General features: G+C 38.2%; 1 protein-coding gene across 7 annotated transcripts in view; it reads right to left on the minus strand.

The window, feature by feature from the left end:
• ccdc136b (coiled-coil domain containing 136b) overlaps positions 1-22,148 on the minus strand; it is a 44,107-nt gene that overhangs the window by 13,354 nt on the left and 8,605 nt on the right. For all 7 annotated transcript variants that reach the window (XR_009207404.1, XM_058417533.1, XM_058417532.1 and 4 more), the window contains 4 exons: positions 13,293-13,607; positions 13,018-13,092; positions 9,465-9,776; positions 3,207-3,324 (listed from right to left, as the gene is read on the minus strand). Coding sequence is in view for 6 of the 7 variants with exons in the window: in XM_058417533.1 (XP_058273516.1) it covers positions 3,207-3,324; positions 9,465-9,776; positions 13,018-13,092; positions 13,293-13,607 (820 nt within the window). In the remaining variant the exon portion in view is untranslated. The remainder of the gene's footprint in view (positions 1-3,206; positions 3,325-9,464; positions 9,777-13,017; positions 13,093-13,292; positions 13,608-22,148) is intronic.

The raw sequence follows: 22,148 nt of genomic DNA on the forward strand, positions 1-22,148 counted from the left end.
ACAGAGTGTGGTAACTAGTACTGGGTAATGATGTGATCATACATGAAAACTTCAATTCATATTTAAAAAAAAAAAAGGTTACGGTTTGGTATTGCTTTCTTTGGATACTTAAGTGTTTTTAAAGAAGTGTGTGTGTGTGTGTGTGTGTGTTGGAAGGAGCAGTAGATCCTATTCTGCACAACAAAATGACATTATTTTATTTCCATGCTGTCTAAGTAAAAAACAAATTATCCATGAAAGAAAGAAAGAAAGAAAGAAAGAAGAGGAAAAGAAAATGAAAGAAAGAAAGAAAGAAAGAAAGAAAGAAAGAAAGAAAGAAAGAAAGAAGGAAGGAAGGAAGGAAAGAAAGAAAGAAAGAAAGAAAGAAAGAAAGAAAGAAAGAAAGAAAGAAAGAAAGAAAAAAGAAAGAAACAAAGAAAGAAGGAAGGAAGGAAAGAAAGAAAGAAAGAAAGAAAGAAAGAAAGAAGGAAGGAAGGAAAGAAAGAAAGAAAGAAAGAAAGAAAGAAGAGGAAAAGAAAAAGAAAGAAAGAAAGAAAGAAAGAAAGAAAGAAAGAAAGAAAGAAAGAAAGAAAGAAGAGGAAAAGAAAGAAAGAAAGAAAGAAAGAAAGAAAGAAAGAAAGAAAGAAAGAAAGAAGAGGAAAAGAAAATGAAAGAAAGAAAAAAGAAAGAAAGAAAGAAAGAAAGACACATGGGGATCAGTTTCAGTATCCCTAGAATCTAGAAGTCCTGAGCACTTGTTGTCTGCATGCTGTCCAGCTGGGTGGCCGATCCTGTGTGGGGATAATAACAGAATGGTAATTCAGTCACATGACCTAAGCCTCAAAGCCACCATCCTAAACATTCCTGAAGTGAACAGTGTTACTACACAAACTCAGCAATAAATCAGCCAGGCTCAGGGATGTGTCTGCTACAGATCTCACAAAGGCATGGGCTTCAACCAGCACTGGAAAGTAAAGAACTCTGTGTACTCACATTAACAGTCCAGGAGAACATGCTTCACTGAAATGGTACTTTCTGAGTCATAATACTTTTACGTTAATTTTAACTTTATTGTATTTACATTTTGATCACCATTGGAGAGTACAAAAGAAATGAAAAGACATTCAATGCTGAACATGGACACAAAAAACATGAGCAAATTCCTTTTTTTTTGGCCTCTGGGGAAAAGATTTAAAAGACTAATAACACAAATTTAAGACCCAGTTAAAATAACGCAGCTTCCTGCCAAAAGTCTAAACTTCATACACTAAATGCTCAATCAACAGCAATGTCTGAAAAACATGTGTTAATTAACATGAAGTAGCTAGCTTACTAACAAACACAACAAGCTACAGAAACCACAACAGTATTTGGTTAGTTATCTAGCTAGATAATTCTACCTTTCTTTATATACTGTAGATCCTCGAGTGGTTGGTATCATCAGCATAGCTCTGTGAAGGGACTCTGTGAAGTTCCTCCACACAAAACTCACTCATCCATGTCTTTATGGACCTTGCATTGTGCACTGGTGTGCAGTCATGCTGAAACAGGAAGGGGTCATCCCCAAACTGTTCCCACAAAATTGGGAGCATGAAATTGTCCAAAATGGTATGCTGAAGAGTTCCTTTCACTGGAGCTAAGGGGCCGAGCCCAACCCCTGATAAACAACACCTGAATTCAATGATTTGGAGGGGTGTCCCAAAACTTTTGCCAATATAGTGTATTACTCACAGTAGCAGTATGGAATTTTGTACTTTTTCCACCGGTGGCTGAAACTGAGTACGCCATCGCTATGGAGCACTGAAACTCCCAAAGCTGTGTGTTTAACACGGTTAGTTTGAAAAGAGAATAATACTTATGGAGGACACAACAGGATGACGAAAGAAAACATAGCTTCTGTTCTGTAGCTGTCAGCAACTGTTGGGTGATCTCTAAATAACAACAGTGTTCATTTGTTCTGCTATTCTATACTGTTGTGCAAAAGCAGTGAGTGGGAACTGAGGAAGTTCTGAGGAAAACTGAACGGAAAAATTTTCTTGTTCAAAAGCATATTCTACTCTGCAGTTTCAAGTAATACAAAAGAACCACGTCAAAGCAATAATTTAAGAGTGATTGTTGATCGTTCCAAAATTCTTTCATGTCTCTCCATATGTATTACATCCAGGATGAGGGATGCTGTTCAGTGTTTTATGTCTCTGTGGTAAGTGATTTGACAGAACTGCATGAGAGTATGTTTCATTTTTTTGGTTTTGTAACATGAGGCTTTTTTTGAGAGAAACCAACACAATTATTAGCAAACATCTGTTTGTGTGCAGAGGCATATGGAAAAGAGAACAGAGTGTCTTTAATACCCAGTTCTTTTGTCATCCAGCTAACCAAAATGAGCTAACAATGCAATTTTGCTGAGAGGATTTTGAATCATATTCATACACATGTTCCAGATCACCTAATCTTCAATACTGAAACTAGCTAGCTAGCTAACAAACTGGCAGAGAACTGTAGGCCACGCTAATAAACATTCATAATCCTCGCTCTTTAAGCTTGCCAGAAAACTAACAACATGAGCCGTGTGAGGGGATTTGAAGGCTTATAAATGTTTTTAATCTTAATAGACAAACTGGCAAACCACTTGGCATCATTACTGAGAGACGTTTTGATGTTTTGAAAGTTTCACCACTAAAGCTAGCTAGCTAGCTAATATCCTGATAGTATTACTGAAAGATTTAAGCTGCTGTTAAAGGTATTCGGCTAGCTTACATAAGCTAAACTGACAGCAGTTCTGCTAAGATTTAAGGATACGTATAAAAAGTTACTGAAAATAGCTAAATTTAAAGGATATTTTACAACAAAATTTTTAAAAACAGGTGTGTCTGAGTTTATATAAGACACATCCATCTGCATATAAGATTTATCCATCTGTCGCAATTACAGACACGTCTATCAGCAATCATATGACGATTTACCGCCAGTCTGTCATCACCTGACAAACCATACCAAGTGAAACAGCTTAGATTTCCCCCTCAGGAAACACCAGATGATGAAGGGAGAGGTGACATATTACATGATATAATGGCATCACACATCACCTACATGAATACGTAGCATTTATAAGACAGGGCCATTAAATAATGAAATAAAGAAAAGGTTTGATTTCAGGTTGGTTTTCATTGTTACTCAGTTGACTGATCTCTGTGGGTGTTTGATTGACAGACAGTGTGGCCACTCACCTGTCTCTCTGCTGTTCCAGCAGCTGCAGTTTCTCAGCAAGATGCTGGTTGTCGTTTCTCAGAGTCTGACACTCATCCATCAAGGAGCGACATTTATCCTTCAGCTGGCCTACCTCTCCTGTCCGATCACAAGACAGGGACAAAATACATGTTTTAAGAGTAGCCAGAAATGGATGAAAACAGGGCTCGAAATGATTTGATTTGACAGTGTAATATGTGAAATAAATGATATAGATGAATGAATCGATGAATAGATTTAAATGTTTTTAGCTAAAAGGAAAATGAATACAAATCAATGTATTACACAAGATACTGAAAATATTTGTAAGTACAGTATAATACAGTACAGTATAGTATAGTACAGTATAATGTGATGTAGTGTAGCATAGTGTAGTGCAGAGTAGTCTAATAAAGTATAATGAAATAGAAATAGCCTTTATTTGTCACATATACATTACAGCACAGTGAAATGCTTTCTTCGCATATCCCAGCCTTGGAGGTTGGGGTCCGAGCGCAGGGTCAGCCATGATACAGTACCCCTGGAGCAGAGAGGGTTAAGGGCCTTGCTCAAGGGCCCAATAGTGGCAACTTGGCGATGCTGGAGCTTGAACCCCTGATCTTCCGGTCAGTATAGTATAGTATAGTGTTGTGTAGTGTAGTCTCATAAAGTAAATAAATAAATGTGATGTAGTACAATAGTAGTACAGTACAGTCGTCAAATAAATGCTGATTGATTGATTGATTGATTGATTGATGTAGCAGAGTAGAGTAGAGTAGAGTAGAGTAGAGTAGAGTAGAGTAGAGTAGAGTAGAGTGGAATATAATATGGCAGGATGGTATGATGTAATTTGTGTATAGTTTTGTTTTGTATTATACTTGTATGTCAGGATGTATCCTAACGCTGGCATTTTTAACAAAAAGAAAAATAAATACATATAAATATATCATACAAGATACCAAAATATATACAGTACAGAATAGTATAGTATAGTGTAGTAAATGACACTGTACTGAAGTGTAGGATAGTATATTGTGGTGTAGAGTAGAGTAGAGTAGAGTAGAGTAGAGTATAATATGGCAGAATGGTATGTTGTAATGTGAGTATAGTTTTGTTTAGTATTGTATTGTATTTCACTGTATGACAGGGTGTATTCTAAAAACATGGTATAATGTGGTACAATACAATATAGTATAGAACAGCATAGTATACTGTAGAATAGCATTACTGTAGTAATGGTACATTAAAGAGTATTATCCATAGCATCCTGTCCATACGGTACAATGTACTGTATTGTAGACCTGTAAAATAGTAAATATAGTGTACTTTGTGCTATGTAGTGTAGTAAAGTTTAGTATAAAATAGTATGACTGGATGCTATGGTGTGGTACAGTACAGTGTAGACTATATAGTATAAAATAGTGTAGCATCGTCTAGTAAAGTATAGCATAGGTTAGCATTGAATATGATGCAATACTGTAGTATGATATGGTGTAGCTGACCATAGAATAGCATAGTATAATGAATCACACTTTACTACCATCAACAAGCTTAAATTGAGGGAATCTCTAGGAAGGGTGATGTACTATCTCTCCAGTACAATTCCAGGCCAAGCTGTTCTGGTGGCTCATGGTGGTTCTACACCTTACTAGCAAACTTATGTTAGTTTTATATATAACATGCCCCCCCATGTGTACTGTATGTGTTTTATTTACATGGCCAACACAGAACAGCAGCTTGTTGTTGTTGTTGTTGCTTGGCACATAAGCTAGTTATTGTTTACAGATCCTCCACCAACACGACCTCCTCCGGCACCAGATCACACAGGAACAACCTTTATCCATCTTTCCCTGCTGCCAGGGCAATGTGTGTGTTATGCATGAGTGTGGCCCAAAGGGCATCAGAAGGTCATGCAGAAAATTCAGAGATTAGCTCTAAACATTTTATCATGCTCTTTCTCCATCTGAGCCCAGATCAGATAAGAAGATGAATGATTTAGGCCATGTGACCAATGCTGTGGTGTTTAATTCAGTATGCTCCTCCGGGCTGTGTGCAGAACTGAAAGGCTTGCTGTTTACAGTTTCCATCTTAATATAGATGAGCTGAAGCCACTGAGCGGGCTGAAGGAAAGCAGAGAGCATCAACGTTCCTGCAAACTCTGAATGTAATGCCTCACCAGAGGCCCTCTCTCATTACGACATTAAAACATGCCATATGTGTTTCAGAGCTTGCACAAGCATTAAGAACTATGGCCAAATAGTACACAAACATACTGCAGGACTACAGCAATGCCCACTGTTTTAAACATCACAACAAAAAGGCTATTGTAAGGAAAGGCAGGTGATCTAATATATTTTCCATCAGTGAGCAAGTTTGTAGGAAATTAAAAGTGCACTAAGGAGGCATAAATCAGCTTTTTTTCCTTCCACATAATTATGTAGTCAGTGTGTTGCTTTATGAGCATTTGTAGCATTTCTGTTAACTTGGAAAAAGCCAGATTTAAACAGGCTTTTCAACAAGAAGCTTATGAGAACGGTGTCATGACAAACCTTATGTAAACCATAAGTAATCTACTGTATCATAACTGTTATAACGAGTGTAAACACACTAACACACAGGCCAGCTGAGAGAGGAAACTGGAAAAAATGTGACACTAGAGAAACAACAGATGTGTGACCGTTCCTCCTCTCAACAATCCTAGCTTATCTTTATGGACAGATCATGTTACTAGAAATCCTCCCTTTTTTTTATCTCCTAAGTAATTAGTTTCTTCTGAATGAACAGCACATTCCTTAAGCTTTGAGACATCTCCTTGTGTTAGGGATTGTGTATAGATTATACAGTCGTGTCCACTTTATTAGCAACACATGTAGTTATCTAATCAGCCAATCATGGGGCAGCAGCACAATGCGTAAATCCATGCAGCCAAAGGTCAAGAATGTTAATATTATACATCAGAATGAAGACTGTGGAATGGTTGTTGGTGTCAGTGGGCTGCTTTGAGTATTTCAGAATCTGCTGATCTTCTGGGATGTTCAGTCTCTGGAGTTGACACAGAGTGGGGTGAAAAACAAAAAACATTGAGGGAGCAAAAGTGAAAATGCTTCGACAGGTCAGAGGATAATGGCCAGAGCTGCTCATATAAGCACTCTTTACAACTGTGATGAGCAGAAAAGCATCTCAGCATGCACAACACTTCTAACCCTGAGCTACAATAGATGGACTACAACAGCATAAGACCACATTGGGTTCCTATTCGGTCAGCTAAGAAGAAGAATGTAAAGTGTTCCTGGGTACAAACTGACCAGAACTGGACAGTTGAAGACTGGAAAAAGACTCAGTGATTTAGAACTACAGCTATTGATGAGAATCTGCATGATTTTATGCATTGTGCTGCTGACATATGATTGGGTGTAGAGGTGTTCCCAATAAAGTGGACAGTGAGTGTAGTGATAATATGCAAATATTGGGCTAGAGATAATTTAAATCTTAACTTTAGCTCTCTTCTTGTTTGCATATCACTCAGACTCTGTTCCTTCCTCCTTATCTATTTGAGTTTAGTAATGATTTATGATCTCAAGTTAAACAGCCTAGAGCGAATACTTTTACTTCCACAAGAGAGACTGACTCCAAATGACAGCATTTCTAACCACTGAATGGAATAATGATGCTGTGAGATGCAACATCAGAATGAACAGCGTAATTTCTCATCATTTAGGTCTAAAATAAAAGAATATGTGATGAAAGATATCAGTGATAAGTAGTACACAGTGTACAGTAAAGGGTTGCAGTAATGACGTTTGGTTGACATCTACGTCGCTGGGAATAGTCAGGGACCTGTTCAGTTCATATTACTATTAGATAGAATAGCTTTTAAGATCTTTCTTACACACACACACACACACACACACACACACACTATTCACGAAAGGAAACTTTGTAGTGTTCTTTCTTTCTTTCTTTCTTTCTTTCTTTCTTTCTTTCTTTCTTTCTTTCTTTCTTTCTTTCTTTCTTTCTTTCTTTCTTTCTTTCTTTCTTTCTTTCTGTCTGTCTGTCTGTCTGTCTGTCTTTCTTTCTTTCTTTCTTTCTGGCCCAAGCCATTTTGATGATTACATTTTTACCAGTGTATGTGGTTTAATTTAATTAATTTACTACCACTACTACTAATCATAATAATAATAATAATAATAATAATAATAATAATAATAATAATAATAATATGAATATTTGTGTTATTTCACTGTGTCCACAGTTTAAAGGACATTAATTCATTAATTTATCCATCAGTATTCAGGGCTTGAAGTAAAACTGAAGGGTTTTTTTGTAGAGCTGCACTTGACCCTTTCTTTTTAAATCTATATTTGTTTGTACCCCTCAGGGCTTACTAACTTACTAATGCTAATGAGTTAAGTTGGTTCTATTTCACAAAAATATAAACAAACTAGTAGCCTAACTGAAACCATTGCAACCCTGACCAGGCTGTTACTAAGGATAAATGAATTTACTCAGTTGTTCTTTGTCCCTTTGCCCATCTCTTTATAGCTACATCTGAGACTTGAATACAGTCAGGCACAGTTTCAGTGTAACGTCCTATAACTCAACTTTCTCTCTTTCTTTGTGTGTAAGAATTTACTATACACACACACACACACATCTGTTAACTCTCCATCGTTTATTATCAAGATTTATCGTATCATTTACCATTAATCCGGCTCAACAGCGACGCTCTCTCCAGTGCATTTTCAAGCACGGGGGTGTGTATAAAACCTCCACCACTAACCAAATTTACATCCTACCTCCAAAATAATCAGACACTAAAAACTGCTGTAATGATTCACCTACACAGTCGAAGAGCTGAGACAAGCTTGAAAAGTAAGTATCTAAACAAAACTTAACTCTTAAATCAAACCTAGGAGCAAAAACCTGAACAAAGACAAGAGTGGTTTCTCCTTAGCCTAAAAATGACTAGCAGGACAAAGGAAAGCCAACATTACAAAAACTTTTAGGATTCCGTTTTTCTGGTTTGCTCCAGGCACAAAAAAAAAGCAAGGAATACAACACCAGTTCATGCAAACTATGGAGGTCTTGCACGCTCCCCAGACTCTCGTATACACACACACTGGTGCACATTCTCTGAGTAATAGGCCCAGTGGATGTACACTATGTTTCAACAGAACTCTGCTCTGCTGGACTCAGCTGCTCCCATAATTAGAGGCAGTCATATTCCAGTAAGAGGTTTCTGAGAGTGGGCTTGCAGTGGGTTTGTGAGTAGATTTTGTTGATAGTGCCCTGATCCTCCAGAGGAATGCATGACTGGGTGGTCTCTTCCTTCAGATCATGCAAAAAAACATGAGATGGCTGGTGGTAGTTGTAGTAATATGTTTAGTTGCTTGTGCTTTCCTCTTAATCAGAAAGTACTGATTTATACAACAGATAACAAAACATGATTAGCAGTCTATTTGCTATACTGTACTATAAGATAGTAAACAATTGTATAGTGGAGTAGAGTAGAGTATCGTGTAGTAGAGTAGAACGTATATAAAAAATAGTATACTATAGTGTAGTATTATATAGTGTAGTATAGTATAGTGTTTAGTGTTTAGTGTAGCAGTGCCTGCGTAAAGAGGTTCAGGTGCATGCAGTCCAAGACCAGCAGGCTAAGGAACACGTTTTTACCCCACAGCGGTCTCCTAACTGAACTCTTCAACCCCAACTGATGGTAATATCCCCCCTTTACACTGATAAACCCCTCAAAACTGCAATCCATCACTGCATATATTCTCTGTGATGGCTAGACGACTGGATCGTCTGCAGAAACTGTAGCTCTTGTGGGGTGTTCCCGGTCTGCAGTGGTGAGAAGTACCCTTTAAGTCCTGTAACATCTGCTGCTAACATTTTCTTGCCATATATCACAGTACACCTTCAGGGATCTAGTGGAGTCCATGCCTTGATGTGTCAGGGCCGTTTTGGCAACAAAATGGGGACCAACACAATATTAGGCAGGTGGTCATACTGTTATGGCTGATCGGTGTAGTATAGGTTTAGAGTAGGACAGAAGCTAACAGTACCTGTGGTATGTTATGGTAAATCTAGTGATATAGTAGATTGGAGAGGCAGCACAGTGTAGGTTTGGTGTATTATAGTGTAGTAGGATGTGGTAATACTCCAGTGCTTGCTCTTTATTTCGGTCTTTGAAACTGAATATTATATCGTAGTAAATTATAGAATAATATAGTGGAGTGGAGTGGAGTATAACTGACCCTCTGTGCCTGTTCGTTCCTGCTCTTCCCTGTGCTGACTCTTCATGGTGATCTCGGCACGCAGTGTAGTCAGCTCTAACTCATACTCCTGTGTAGTGTTGTGAAGTCTCTGCAGCTCTGCCCGCAGCCTGCACAGCTCCTCCTGCAGGAGGGCGATGTCATTCTCCCGCTCAGCTGCGGCCTCTTCAGCCGCCTGCTGCAGCTCCTGCACCTCCTCCTGCGCCACTCGCAGCTCCTCCTGGGCTTCCCATAGCTCACTGGCCTTTTCCTCTTCCAGACTGTCCAACTCCTCCTGCACAGAGCGCAGCTGGGCTACAGGGACAGAGAACGGAAAATGGAACAAATTATACAGCGCTGATAAAACTGTAAGGTGTAAGCTCAAAATGAGGTCCTGGTTTGTTATTGCCTCCAATAAAACAGTGCCTATTTGGTAATATAGAGTAGCATAAACATGTGCATACGAAAGCAAAACAATCATTAAAAGGTTTCTCAGCTGCGTGTGGTCAAAAGAATCTGGCTTTCTCTTAAGTTGCCTAGGACTTAATCCCAGGTCTGTGTTAAGTGAATTAACAGATACTACAGCTGCGCTGGAAAACGGCACTAAATCCAACCTGATGACATAGGACACATAAAGCATGTACTACGTACTCAGTATGAGTTTTTTCTGAAGCACCTCAATAAATCTGGGCTAATTGTTTCATTAATGTGAATCACAGCTGAATTGTGGCAGCTTTAACAAGCTTTAAAACCAGCCATGAAGCCAAGAGTCGAAATCTGCTGCTTACTATATAATCAGTTAAAAGCATGTAGAGTAATGTATTGCATTTTTGGAGTAGAGTTGGGATGAGTTTTTCAAAAAAAAAGGAGGACAGAAGACAAAGTCCAGGACAGAAACTGAGTATCTCCGTAATTATGGAAAAATTAGACGTAATTATTTTTTCATAGGTTTTCCACAACAGGAAAGCCTTCAGGATAGAGGACATTGTGGTTTTCAGTAACAAGCTTTTTAACACTTTTTTAAGCATCAGGATCTACACACACACACACACACACACACGCACAAACAGAGCAACACCTTCTCAAGTCGGACATGAAACAGGAAGTTGCCCCGAGCTGTCACTTCGTGCCTTAGGTGATGAATGCAACCTGAATTAGTTCAAGCATAAAATCAGGATTGTGAATAAAAACTCTCTCGGTATTGGTCTGACTTTCTGTAACACATATTTCCTAGCTGTTATATGATCCAGTCTAGTGTTTAAAATAAGGAGTACCATCCATAAAGAGAGCATTAACAGAAGCAGAAGAGCCATTCTTTATTCCAGGCAGAGTTATGAATAAGAAAATGGGCTCTATAAATCAGACCAGATGTTTGGTTCCACCAGGGACAGCGTGACAGATTAGACACGCATTTGCTCATTAGTGGTCATCATACTGGTCAAAAAAAAAAAAAAATAGGAAAACAAAACAGATCATTCATCAACATCTAAAGACTTTGTCGGCAGTTTATGAATGGGGAAATTGAATGTTGATAAGTTGTTTATTAAAAAAGGGGACTTTGGGCTCCTAAACATTTCAGAAAGTCACTATTAATTACTATTGTATATAAACTGAAATGGTTAGTTTTATATTACTGTATTGCATTTTTTCTATCAGTTCCATATGAAGTCAATATGATTTATGATTTGTTGGCTCATTGGCAACTGCTTTATTTCCATTCATCAAAACTACAACCCAAGATTCTGCAAAAACCCAGTTACTGTAGATCCCCAATCAGCCATAACATTAAAACCACCTGCTTAATATTGTCTACATTCCCCTCGTGCCACCAGAACTGACTATATGAAGCATGGACTCCACAAGACCTCTGAAGGTTTACTGTGGTATCCGGGACCAAGATGTTATCGGCAAATCCTTTAAGTTCTCTAAGTTGTGAGGTGAAGCCTACATGGATTGGACTTGTTTGTCCAGCACATTCTACAGATACTCAATGGGATTGAGCTCTGGGGAAATTGGAGGCCAAGTCATGTTCTTCAAACTATTCCTGAACATTGACTGCAGTGAGGAAGGATGCATTATCCTGCAGAAAGAGGACATTTCCTCACAGTAAGGAATACGTGGACATGAAGGGGTGTACTTGGTCTGCGGCAATGTTTAGGTAGCTGGTGCATGTCAAAGTAACATCCACATGAATGCCAGTACCCAAGGTTTCCCAGTAGAACATGCCCAGTGCTTCACACTGCCTCCACTGGCTTGTCTTTTTTCCCATAGTGCATCCTGGTGCCATCTCTTTCCCAGGTAAACACATATACACACACCTGGCCGTCGACATGATGTGAGAGAAAACTGAGGGCAAGAAGCGCCACACATACACTACAGAACGGTGGAATTCTTTTCTTCATGTATCCCAGCTGAGAAAGTTGGGGTCATGATACAGTGCCCCTTGAGCAGGGAGGGTTAAGAGCCTTGCTCAATTGCCCAACAGTGGAGCTTGGTGGTGCTGGGGCTTGGACCCATAACAACAACCCAGTTCCTTAACCACTTGAACCACCACCGGCCCCATCATTCATCATACCAGGCCAGCTTCTTCCATTGTTCCATGGTCCAGTTCAGATGCTTGTGTATAATACAAGGCTTCACAATATGAGGACATGCCAGCTGTCAGTGATATCATGATGAATTATGTCATCAATTATGTCATATCAATATGTTTTGCTGTTGTGGCTTATAATAGAAGTTTAATAGCTTCTGGATGTTACATTTTTAAATTATATCACCTTGTATGTTTAATGTTCTGTTTGCATCCTTAACACGTTGTTTAACAAAAAATAATAAATAATAATAATTAAAAAAAAGCCTAATTGGACATCATCCAGGTTTTATAAATGCTATTAGATGGTCACTTTATTTTTTCTAAATATACACTATGTTGCCAAAAGTTTTGGGACGTCTGCCTTTACATGCACATGGATGTAATATGGAGTTGGTCCACCCTTTACAGCTATAACAGTTTCAACTCTTCCGGGAAGGCTTTCCACAAGGGTTTGGAGTGTGTTTATGGGAATTTTTGACCATTTCTCTAGAAGCGCATTTGTGAGGTCAGGCACTGATGTTGGACGAGAAGGTCTGGCTCACAGTCTCCGCTCTAATTCATCCCAAAGATGTTCTATCAGGTTGAGGTCAGAACTCTGTGAAGTTCCTCCACACCAAACTCACTCATCCATGTCTTTATGGACCTTGCTTTGTGCACTGGTGTGCAGTCATGTTGGAACAGGAAGGGGTCATCCCCAAACTGTTCCCACAAAGTTGGCAGCATGAAATTGTCCAAAATGTCTTGGTATGCTGAAGCATTAAGAGTCACTGGAGCTAAGGGGCTAAGCTCAAACCCTGAAAAACAACACCTGAATTCAATGGAGGTTGGAGGGGTGTTCCTTTTGGAAATATAGTGTATATCACCATGCATACAGTGTTGTGAAATGTGTCATAATGTGATTTTTTGACACATTCTCCATCCATAAAACGAGTCAGTCAGTATTAGGAGTCAGTGTTAAGATACCTTGAAGCCTTTGGATCTGTCTTGTGAAGCTCTCAGCCTGATTGGCACTGGCTAAGCGCTCGTCCTCCAAAAGCCCTAGAGAGAAAGAATGAGTGAGAAAACTGATGCTGTGTGTGTGTGTGTGTGTGTGTGTGTGTGTGTGAGACAGCTGGTCGCACACGGCAGTGACAGCTGAGTATGTTGATTGGGAACTCCCAGCAGTGATATCACAAAAACAACATGCTTACTACTTATCACACACACACACACACAGACACACACACACACACACACACCCTGCAGCTCGTTGTAGCTCTCCTCATGCCTCTGGGACACCTCCCTTGCGTCTTCCAGCTCCAACATCAGCTGAACCACCTGTGCTCTCAGCTCCTCCAGTTCCTCCTCCTCCTCCACTTCTCTTGTCTCTTCTCTTTCTTCATCTCCAGCTCTCTCCTCCTTCCCTTCCTTCTCCTCCTTCAGGCCTTTCTCTCCATTCCCCACTTCCACCTCTTTCTCCTCCTTCTCTTCATTGTCGTCCAAGGATTCACGCTCTTTATCCGTCAGTCCATCGCCTAAACCCGGGAGCTCGGCTTTCAGCTCACACAGATCATCTGAGAGAGAGAAAGAGGCAGAAACGCTGTGAGATACTGAGACTGTCAATAATTATAGAACAGACAAAAAGATTACGCCAGATAGCAGATGATGAGAAAATACACACCATCTTGGTGCAGTTTGTGAAATTAGAAATCATCACATCATTTAGTTACTTCCTCTTTGCAATTACCAGACCATCACCTTTCACCTGTTAACTATTAAGGATGGTTTACAAACACACACACACACACACACACTTTCTCTCTCTCTCTCTCTCTCTCTCTCTCTCTCGCTGTCTGTCTCTATCTTGCTCTCTATTTCTCTCTCTCTCTCTCACACACACACACACTCACTCTCTTTCTCTCTCTCTCTCTCTCTCTTTCTCTCTCTCTCTCTCGCTGTCTGTCTCTATCTTGCTCTCTATTTCTCTCTCTCTCTCTCACACACACACACACACACACTCACTCTCTCTCTTTCTCTCTCTCTCTTTCTCTCTCTCTCTCTCTCTTTCTAACACACACACACACACACAATTAACAGCACTGATCGTAAGCTTTAAAAATCAGGAATGGAGCCACCTAGTGTGAAAAATGGGGATAAAGAATCAGAGTGCAATGTGAGAAACCGAAGACTTACACAGTCTCTGGTGACTGAAAAAATATTTTAAATAAAAAAATAGGAGATTTTAAATTTTTCTGATTTTTGATCATATTATTTACTTACACCCTGGAAGGGGGGCAATTAATTTTGTATAAAACAAGACTTAATTTCCAGCTCTATAATGGTGAAGATGATGGTGGTGACAATGATGATGATGATATTATTATTATTATTATTATTATTATTATTATTATTATTATTATTATTATTGGCTTTCCAGAGTTCCTAACTCTGTATAAATACGTGTAATACACCTCAGAGAGATGGTGTGTGGAGAAGCTTATTTTAAGAGTGGCAGGTGTGGCCTGACAAAGGAAGGCAGACAGCTGTAACATTTGTGCCTCCTCTCACCCCTCACCACACCATTACACCCCTCCACACACACACACACACACACCTGTGTGAATGTGTGACCTGACGAACCCTCAATCCTCCCGACACCATAGAACCATGTTATTATGTAAATGTGAGTACAACTGTGCTCATGAAAGAAATCACTGCAGGAAGAAATGAGACTGTGAGGAGACAGAGAGGATGAGGAGGAGCTTCTTCCTGCAGGACATTTGGGTCCTCGGACAGGACGATAATTAGAATCTAGATTTTTTCTTTACTTTTTTTTAACTTAAGACAACACACTACCTCTCTCTATATATATATACACTACCGCTCGAAAGTTTGGGATCACTTGGATATTTCAGCTTGATTTCAGCTACGGAGGAAGACTCCATCAGCCAATCCATCTTGTGGGAGATGCTCCAGGAAGCATGGGGTGAAATCTCATCAGATTATCTTGATAAAAATTGACCGCTAGAATGTCCAGGCTGTAATTGCTGCAAAAGGTGTTTGTTTTTTTGCTTTTTTTTAATGAAGGCAAAGTTTGACATTCAAATCTTATTTTATTAATAAAAAAAATTATTAAAATTTTATTATATTTATTTATTAATTCTATTTTTGATGATGCAGACTGTGTATGGTTGTTTATGTGGCATAATAGAACTAAATAATTACATTGAAAAAAAAATACAATCATAAATTTTTGCAAATCTATTTATTTTTATTTGACGTTGTTTAGCATAAACATGAGCTATAATCATTTGTTCCTTCACCAGCTGATTTCACCAGCTAGGTTTCTTTCTAGAAGTGAATATGATTTTTAAAAAAATCCACATGGAAAATCCTCCGTCTAGAAGACTTTCACAAGGAGGAAAACATTACTCCTGTTCTGAATCTTTCTGAAAATGTTAAATAGACGTTACCTAATGGAAGAAATCGCCATATCAACAATTATAGTTTTTTTCTTTGCCAAAGAAGCAAGACATTTTTAATCCTTGTATTATTAGTCGTAGATTATTAAGTGTTTTAAGTGTCATCCATAAGTCTTTGTTTAAGTTGTTACCATGGTAACGAGTGCAGTAACTCTATAGAAAATATCTTTGCTGTAGTGAGTGAGTGGTTTAAAAATGTAAAACTGACTGAATGAGTTTCACTTCCTCAGATTCTGTTTGTTTTATTACAGACATATGAACCGAGACAGGTTTCAATATCAGTCCTGTGTGCTTGTGCAGGAGGAGAGGTCATTCAGAGCCCACGAGGAACACTGGTAAGTCAGAGTTAAGCAGAGTGTAAATCGATCACAGACTGACCTCACTCCTTCAATCCTGCCCTCTGTCCACCCTCCCACACTCCTTCTCTCTCACTATCGCTTTTTTGGCTTAAGGGGAGTTGAGGTGGAGTCTCCGTCTGTCTCCTGTCCTGCTGTCGTCCCTCATCTGAAACCAGACTCAGGAGCCAGGAGGATAAAAATAATCTCTCTCTCTGTCTCTCACTCTCTCTCTCTGTCCATCACTTCTTTCTGTCTTTCCGTAGATCTTGTTTTCATGATCTCCTAACCTTCAGACAGTGACAACCTTTTTAAATTTAGTCTACACACAAACTCTCTCTCTCTCTCTCTCTCTCTCTCTCTCTCACCCTTATCAGCTAAATGTAGTTGGATGTGTTGTTTCTCATTCCTCCTTCTTCCTTTAGTGGATGTGTGTGTGTGTGGTTACGAAACGTTTCTTTTGACTTTCAGCACAGTGAAGTCTCATGACAACCCTGAGCCAGTCCATGTCTCAAACATGCGTCACTGCACAGACAAGCTGAACTCTGTGTGTGTGTGTGTGTGTGAAGTCACTACTAGCTCATTCTCAGAAGCCATCTCAAGTTCATGAATTAATGACAAGTTGTAAATATCTAAAAGACGGAAGCATCGTACCAGATTACACACTTGCCGAATGAAATTCTCCTTTCAGCACTATCATGCGTAACAAACACTTCTGACTTTAATAGCTGTCATGCTTAAATATCCAACCTGCACAGAGCTGGATGCAGGAGACGACAGGCCTGACGAGACGATTCAACACTCTGATCCGCTTAGATCGCTATGGAGGATTAATGAAATCTGTTCTACAGGAGATAATTACTCTGTCTCTCTCTCTCTCTCTCTCTCTCTCTCGGGTTATTCTCATGTCTCATCAAGCTGTATGAATCTCATTTCTCACATTTTATTCACTTTCTGTTTCTGATGATATGCACAGTTGCCACCAAGAAGTCGAGACAAACCATAGACATTATAAATAAAGCTCACCAAATTAAAGATGTGATAAAATGTGCTTAAAAGAGGTTTTTACCTACAACAATTGTATTTCAAATTATTTTTAATTTTCTGAATTCTTTATAATATTTTTAAAAAGAAAAGATTTTTGTATTGTTTTGAGAAAAATTTGGCGTCATGTAAAGACAACTTAAATTTTTTTTTGTCTATTAAAAGTTTTTTTCTTGGCTTATTACACAAAAATATTATATAGTATATAATGGTATGATGTTTAATTTTGCTAATAAAGCAACAGGAAAAGAGTGAAGGCACATTGGAGAAAAATATAAATGATTTAAATCAAATTAAATTAAATAAAATGTGTGAAAGGAAAGAAATAATTCATAAAAATATTATTATTATTGTTATTGTTATTGTTATTGTTATTGTTATTGTTATTGTTATTGTTATCATTATTATTATTATCATTATTATTATTATTATTATATGAAATATTATTAATATAAGTAATAATTATAGAGAATGTATTTGTTTGTTTTTTGTTTTGTTTATAGGTTTATCTCCTTGCATACATTTAAATAAATTTAAAATAAATACAGAGAAATAAAAGACTGAAATAAAGGACAGAAAAAAATAATAACAATATAATATATAGAGAGATGTCATGTGAATGCATTGTGCCAAAAAATAATAAAATGCTTTTAACATTGAAAAACCCTTTTTATTTCTTTTCTTTTTTTAATACTAATTAATTAGCCTTTATTTTAATTAAGTGAAGTTTATTACATAATTTAAAAAAAAAACAAGAAAAGTGTTTCATGGTAAATACTTAATATTTAAAGATCATGATACACGGATAAGCTATAACGTTATGAGCACTGTCAGGTGAAGTGAATAAGACTGATGATCTCCTCATCATGGCACCTGTTAGTGGGTGGGATATATTAGGCAGCAAGAGAACATTTTGTCCTCAAAGTTGATGTGTTAGAAGCAGGAAAAATGGACAAGAGTAAGGATTTGAGCGAGTTTGATGAAGGGCCAAATTGTGATGGCTAGACCACTGGATCAGAGCATCTCCAAAACTGCAGCTCTTGTGGGGTGTTCCCGGTCTGCAGTGGTCAGTATCTATCAAAAGTATCCTTTAAGTCCTGTAAGTCGTGAGCAACTTACAGGACTTAAAGGATCTGTTGCTAACATCTTGGTGCCAGATACCACAGCACACCTACAGGGATCTAGTGGAGTCCATGCCTAGACGGGTCAGGGCTGTTTTGGCAGCAATAGGGGGACCAACACAATATTAGTCATGTGGTCATAATGTTATGCCTGGTCGGTGTATATCTTCATATCACGTATACATGAAGTCTTCCAAGTCTCAAGTCGTCAATCATGTCATCATTTAAGAAACAGGTCAGAAACTAAAAAGATCACGTTAACACTAAAGGCAGAATTAGAAGTGATCTCACAGTGGAGGTGATTAAATGTATGCAATAGCTGATTTAACCCACCGTCTGTTCAATCAACGTTCTGTGACCAGAGGGTCAGATCTGCTCCCAGTTTCCCAGAAGAACAGAAAAAGGTGTTTAATTCAGGTCATATTATCACAAGGGGAAATGGCGAGGAAATGGGACACACACACACACGCGCACACACACACACACACACATCACACAGTTTTCTCTGAGCACATGAACCAGCTCTCACTGGTTTTGATCTCATCCTATTTGTCAGCATGACTCGCCAATCACCATTTCAGCCAAAGCCATAACCAATCAGGGAGACTTATCTTCTCGATGGGGGGAGAGAGAGATGGATGAGTCATGATCCACAACACACTACTCTACATCTCTCTCTTTCTCTCTCTATCTCTCTCTGGCTCTAATCCGAGTAGTGACCTTAGCTTCCTGCTTATAGATATGCTCTCACTCCTAATAGCCGGGTAACTGAAAACCGACGTCCTTAACCTTCACACACAATCACACAGGCTTACTCTCTCTCTCTCTCTCTCTCTCTCTCTCTCTTCAGATCTCTGTCTGTTCAGAATTGACATTAACGCAGCACTAAAGCATAAAATACAGGCAAAGGAGCGAGTCGTGTGAAGTGTTTGTGTAGGAAGAGGGTGATTTGTAATTAATATCATTGTACTAAGTGATGTGATGTCACTGACTGGAAAATTATTCATTATTAATTGGCTTCCCTCAATGCATTTCGTCTAAATCATAACAATCTAGGGGGGGAAATAGTACATAGATACAAAGATATTATCATTTCTAATTGATGTAGAATGTAATCTATGCAGAATTTTAATTATTTGCTTGTTTTGCTTGCTTTTATTTCCATTTATATTCATCATGTTGGCTTCATACACAACAACTGCATGTAGAAAAGATTATTTGTTTTATATTAATTATTCTAAAACTGAAAATGATGTAAAAATTAAGAAAATGAAACAGATACAGGTTTAATTTAGATAAAATTTTGTTGTTGTTGTTTGAGTGCTACAGTTTAGTGTTTGGCATGATTTTGCTCACTATAATAATAATAATAATAATAATAATAATAATAATAATAATAATAATAAATAATAAATAAAAACATAAAAATATATAATAATAATAATAATAATAATAATAATAAATAAAAATTGAAAAATAAATATAATAATAATAATAATAATAATAATAATAATAATAATAATAATAATAATAATAATAATGTTATGAGATTACAGAGACATTGGACACATAATGTGCAGAGTTCAGTCACAGCTCTGCAGTGAGGCACCTGGTGATAAAAAGCCCTTCACACCTGAGACCACTGGGAAATCAGAGCGGTGGAGAGGAGCAAGCACACACACACACACACACACACACAGTAGAGTATAATATTCACATCAAACATCAGAATGAAGAGCTCTGTGACCACAGCAGGTTCCACTCCTGTTGATTACTATTCAACTGTCCAGTATGAGTGAGTTTGTGCCCCATTATAGCCTAAGGATTTCTATTCTTGGCTGAAGAGACTTGAACCTGATGTGTGGTCTTCTGCTGTTGCAGCCCACGCACTGCAAGGTTTGATGTGTTGTGCATGCTGAACTGTTTTTCTGCTCATCACGGATATCTGACCATTTTCCTCTGAACTCTCTTATCAACAAGGCGTTCCACCCACAGAACCGTCGTTCACTCTGTGTTATTTTTGTTTTTCCCCAACATTCTGTATAAACTGTTGTGTGTGAAAAATCAGCAGGAGATCTGCAGTTCCTGAAATACTCAAAGCACCAACAGCCATGAAATGGTTAAAGTCACAGAGATTAGACTTCGTCTTGATTCTGATGCTTGATGCGAATATTAACTGAAGCTCTTAACATGTATCCGTATGATTTTATGCGCCGTCTTGCTGCCACATGACTGGCTGATTATAACTGCATGAATAAGCAGGTGTAGAGGTGTTCCTGTTAAATTGGACAATAAGTATAAAACCATTTTCTTCCTAAACTGTGATCGTCATTGTGATTTCAACATGTTCCGAAAACAATCGTGCATTTTTCATGAAGCCGTACAATCAAAACAAGATGTTTTATAGGCTGCTTCAGTTCTGCATTAACACGTTTGCATGGTGACATCACTGTTGCCCGTGGCAACAGCTAATTGCAGGAAGTTCAGTAAGCTATAGCATCAGCTGTGCCCAGTGCCTTCTTCCTTTATGCACTGCAGATAGCTGCAATTTGCCTCTTTTCTCCTCTGTGTGTGTGTGTGTGTGTGTGTATAATAAGAGCTGGGTAAGCTTAGCTTGCAGAAGAGGTGAGGCCACACACAGCTGGCTAAATACAGGGTGACAGCAAAGAGGACTGAGACAGCAGTGAAAATAGACAGACATAGGGGGTTGAGTGTGAGGACCCTAGCATGGAATCCAGCCAGTCATATACACACACACACACAAACACACACACACACACACACACACACACGAACACACATGAACACACATGCCTACAATGACACCTCTAATGCTCGTTAGAGCGATTTCTCCCAGGAGACAGAGCACCTATAATAGTATCTACATACATATGAGCCTTGGTTCACTGAGCCCACACACACACACACACACACACACACACACACATTTCCAACATGATTGCTGCTCAGCATTGTATAATACACCTATAATTTTCTATAATTTGTATAATTCACCCATAACAGTAGAGGCCAAAAACATTACATGCAAAGCAAGCATTATACGCAAGCCAAGAAAGACACACACATTTTTATATCACACACTGATATCGCCTAAAATGAGGTGAGTAATGCAAACACCAGAATGACAGGATCAAGGTTACCTTCCTTCCTCACTAATCTGACTCAAAGCACACATATCAAAAGCATGATTTATCCTCGCAAACACACAGACACACACACACACACACACACACAGTCCAGTTGCATTCACTCGCAAGAATGAATACAAAAATCTCTGTTTTGCTCCAAAGGTTTTGCATTAGTTGCCTCTAAATGGGTCCAAGCATTAAACTGTAACCTGTGCACATGATATAATCTATTTTCTAATGCATTTCATTCACTTTTTTGACAAGTGGATTCATTTTTTATATTAAAATATTAAATATGTTATTATAAATAATAAAAAAAGAGGCCATGTAAAGAGGCCATGCTTAAGGTTTAAAGGATAAGCTGACCATCTGCTTTACATAAATTTATTTATGACTTTATCCATTAAAAAAATCACACCATATGATTCAAAATGTCTATGGTTAAGATGCTGTCTCCTCAATTAATTAATTAATTAATTAACAAATACTGCATTAAAACACTGGCCTCAAATAACAGTCCATAGTTTATCAAGTACATGTACAGTCCAAGATAGATAGATAGATAGATAGATAGATAGATAGATAGATAGATAGATAGATAGATAGATAGATAGATAGATAGATAGATAGATAGATAGATAGATAGATAGATAGATAGATAGATAGATACTTTATTCATCCCAAAGTATACAGTTTTACTGTGACCTATATATATTTTTGTTTTATGTAGCCCCAGGGTCCTGGAGGAACGCTGTTTCATCTCACTATGTACTGTGTCAGCTTCATACGGTTGAAATGACAATAAAAGCTTCTTGACTTGACTTGACTTCCTGCCTTTACACTGACTCACAAGTCTATAAGCTCCAGCTTCTGCTTTGTCAACACTGGTTAGAGATGAAGGAACTGATGCCTGTAAAAAGTTTTGAGACAGTGTTGGTTTGTAGGCTGGGACAAATGCTAATTTAGCCCCCTAATGCTAGTCCC

Source organism: Hemibagrus wyckioides, linkage group LG19 (genome assembly GCF_019097595.1).
Source record: "Hemibagrus wyckioides isolate EC202008001 linkage group LG19, SWU_Hwy_1.0, whole genome shotgun sequence".
Classification (NCBI taxonomy): Eukaryota; Metazoa; Chordata; class Actinopteri; order Siluriformes; family Bagridae; genus Hemibagrus; species Hemibagrus wyckioides.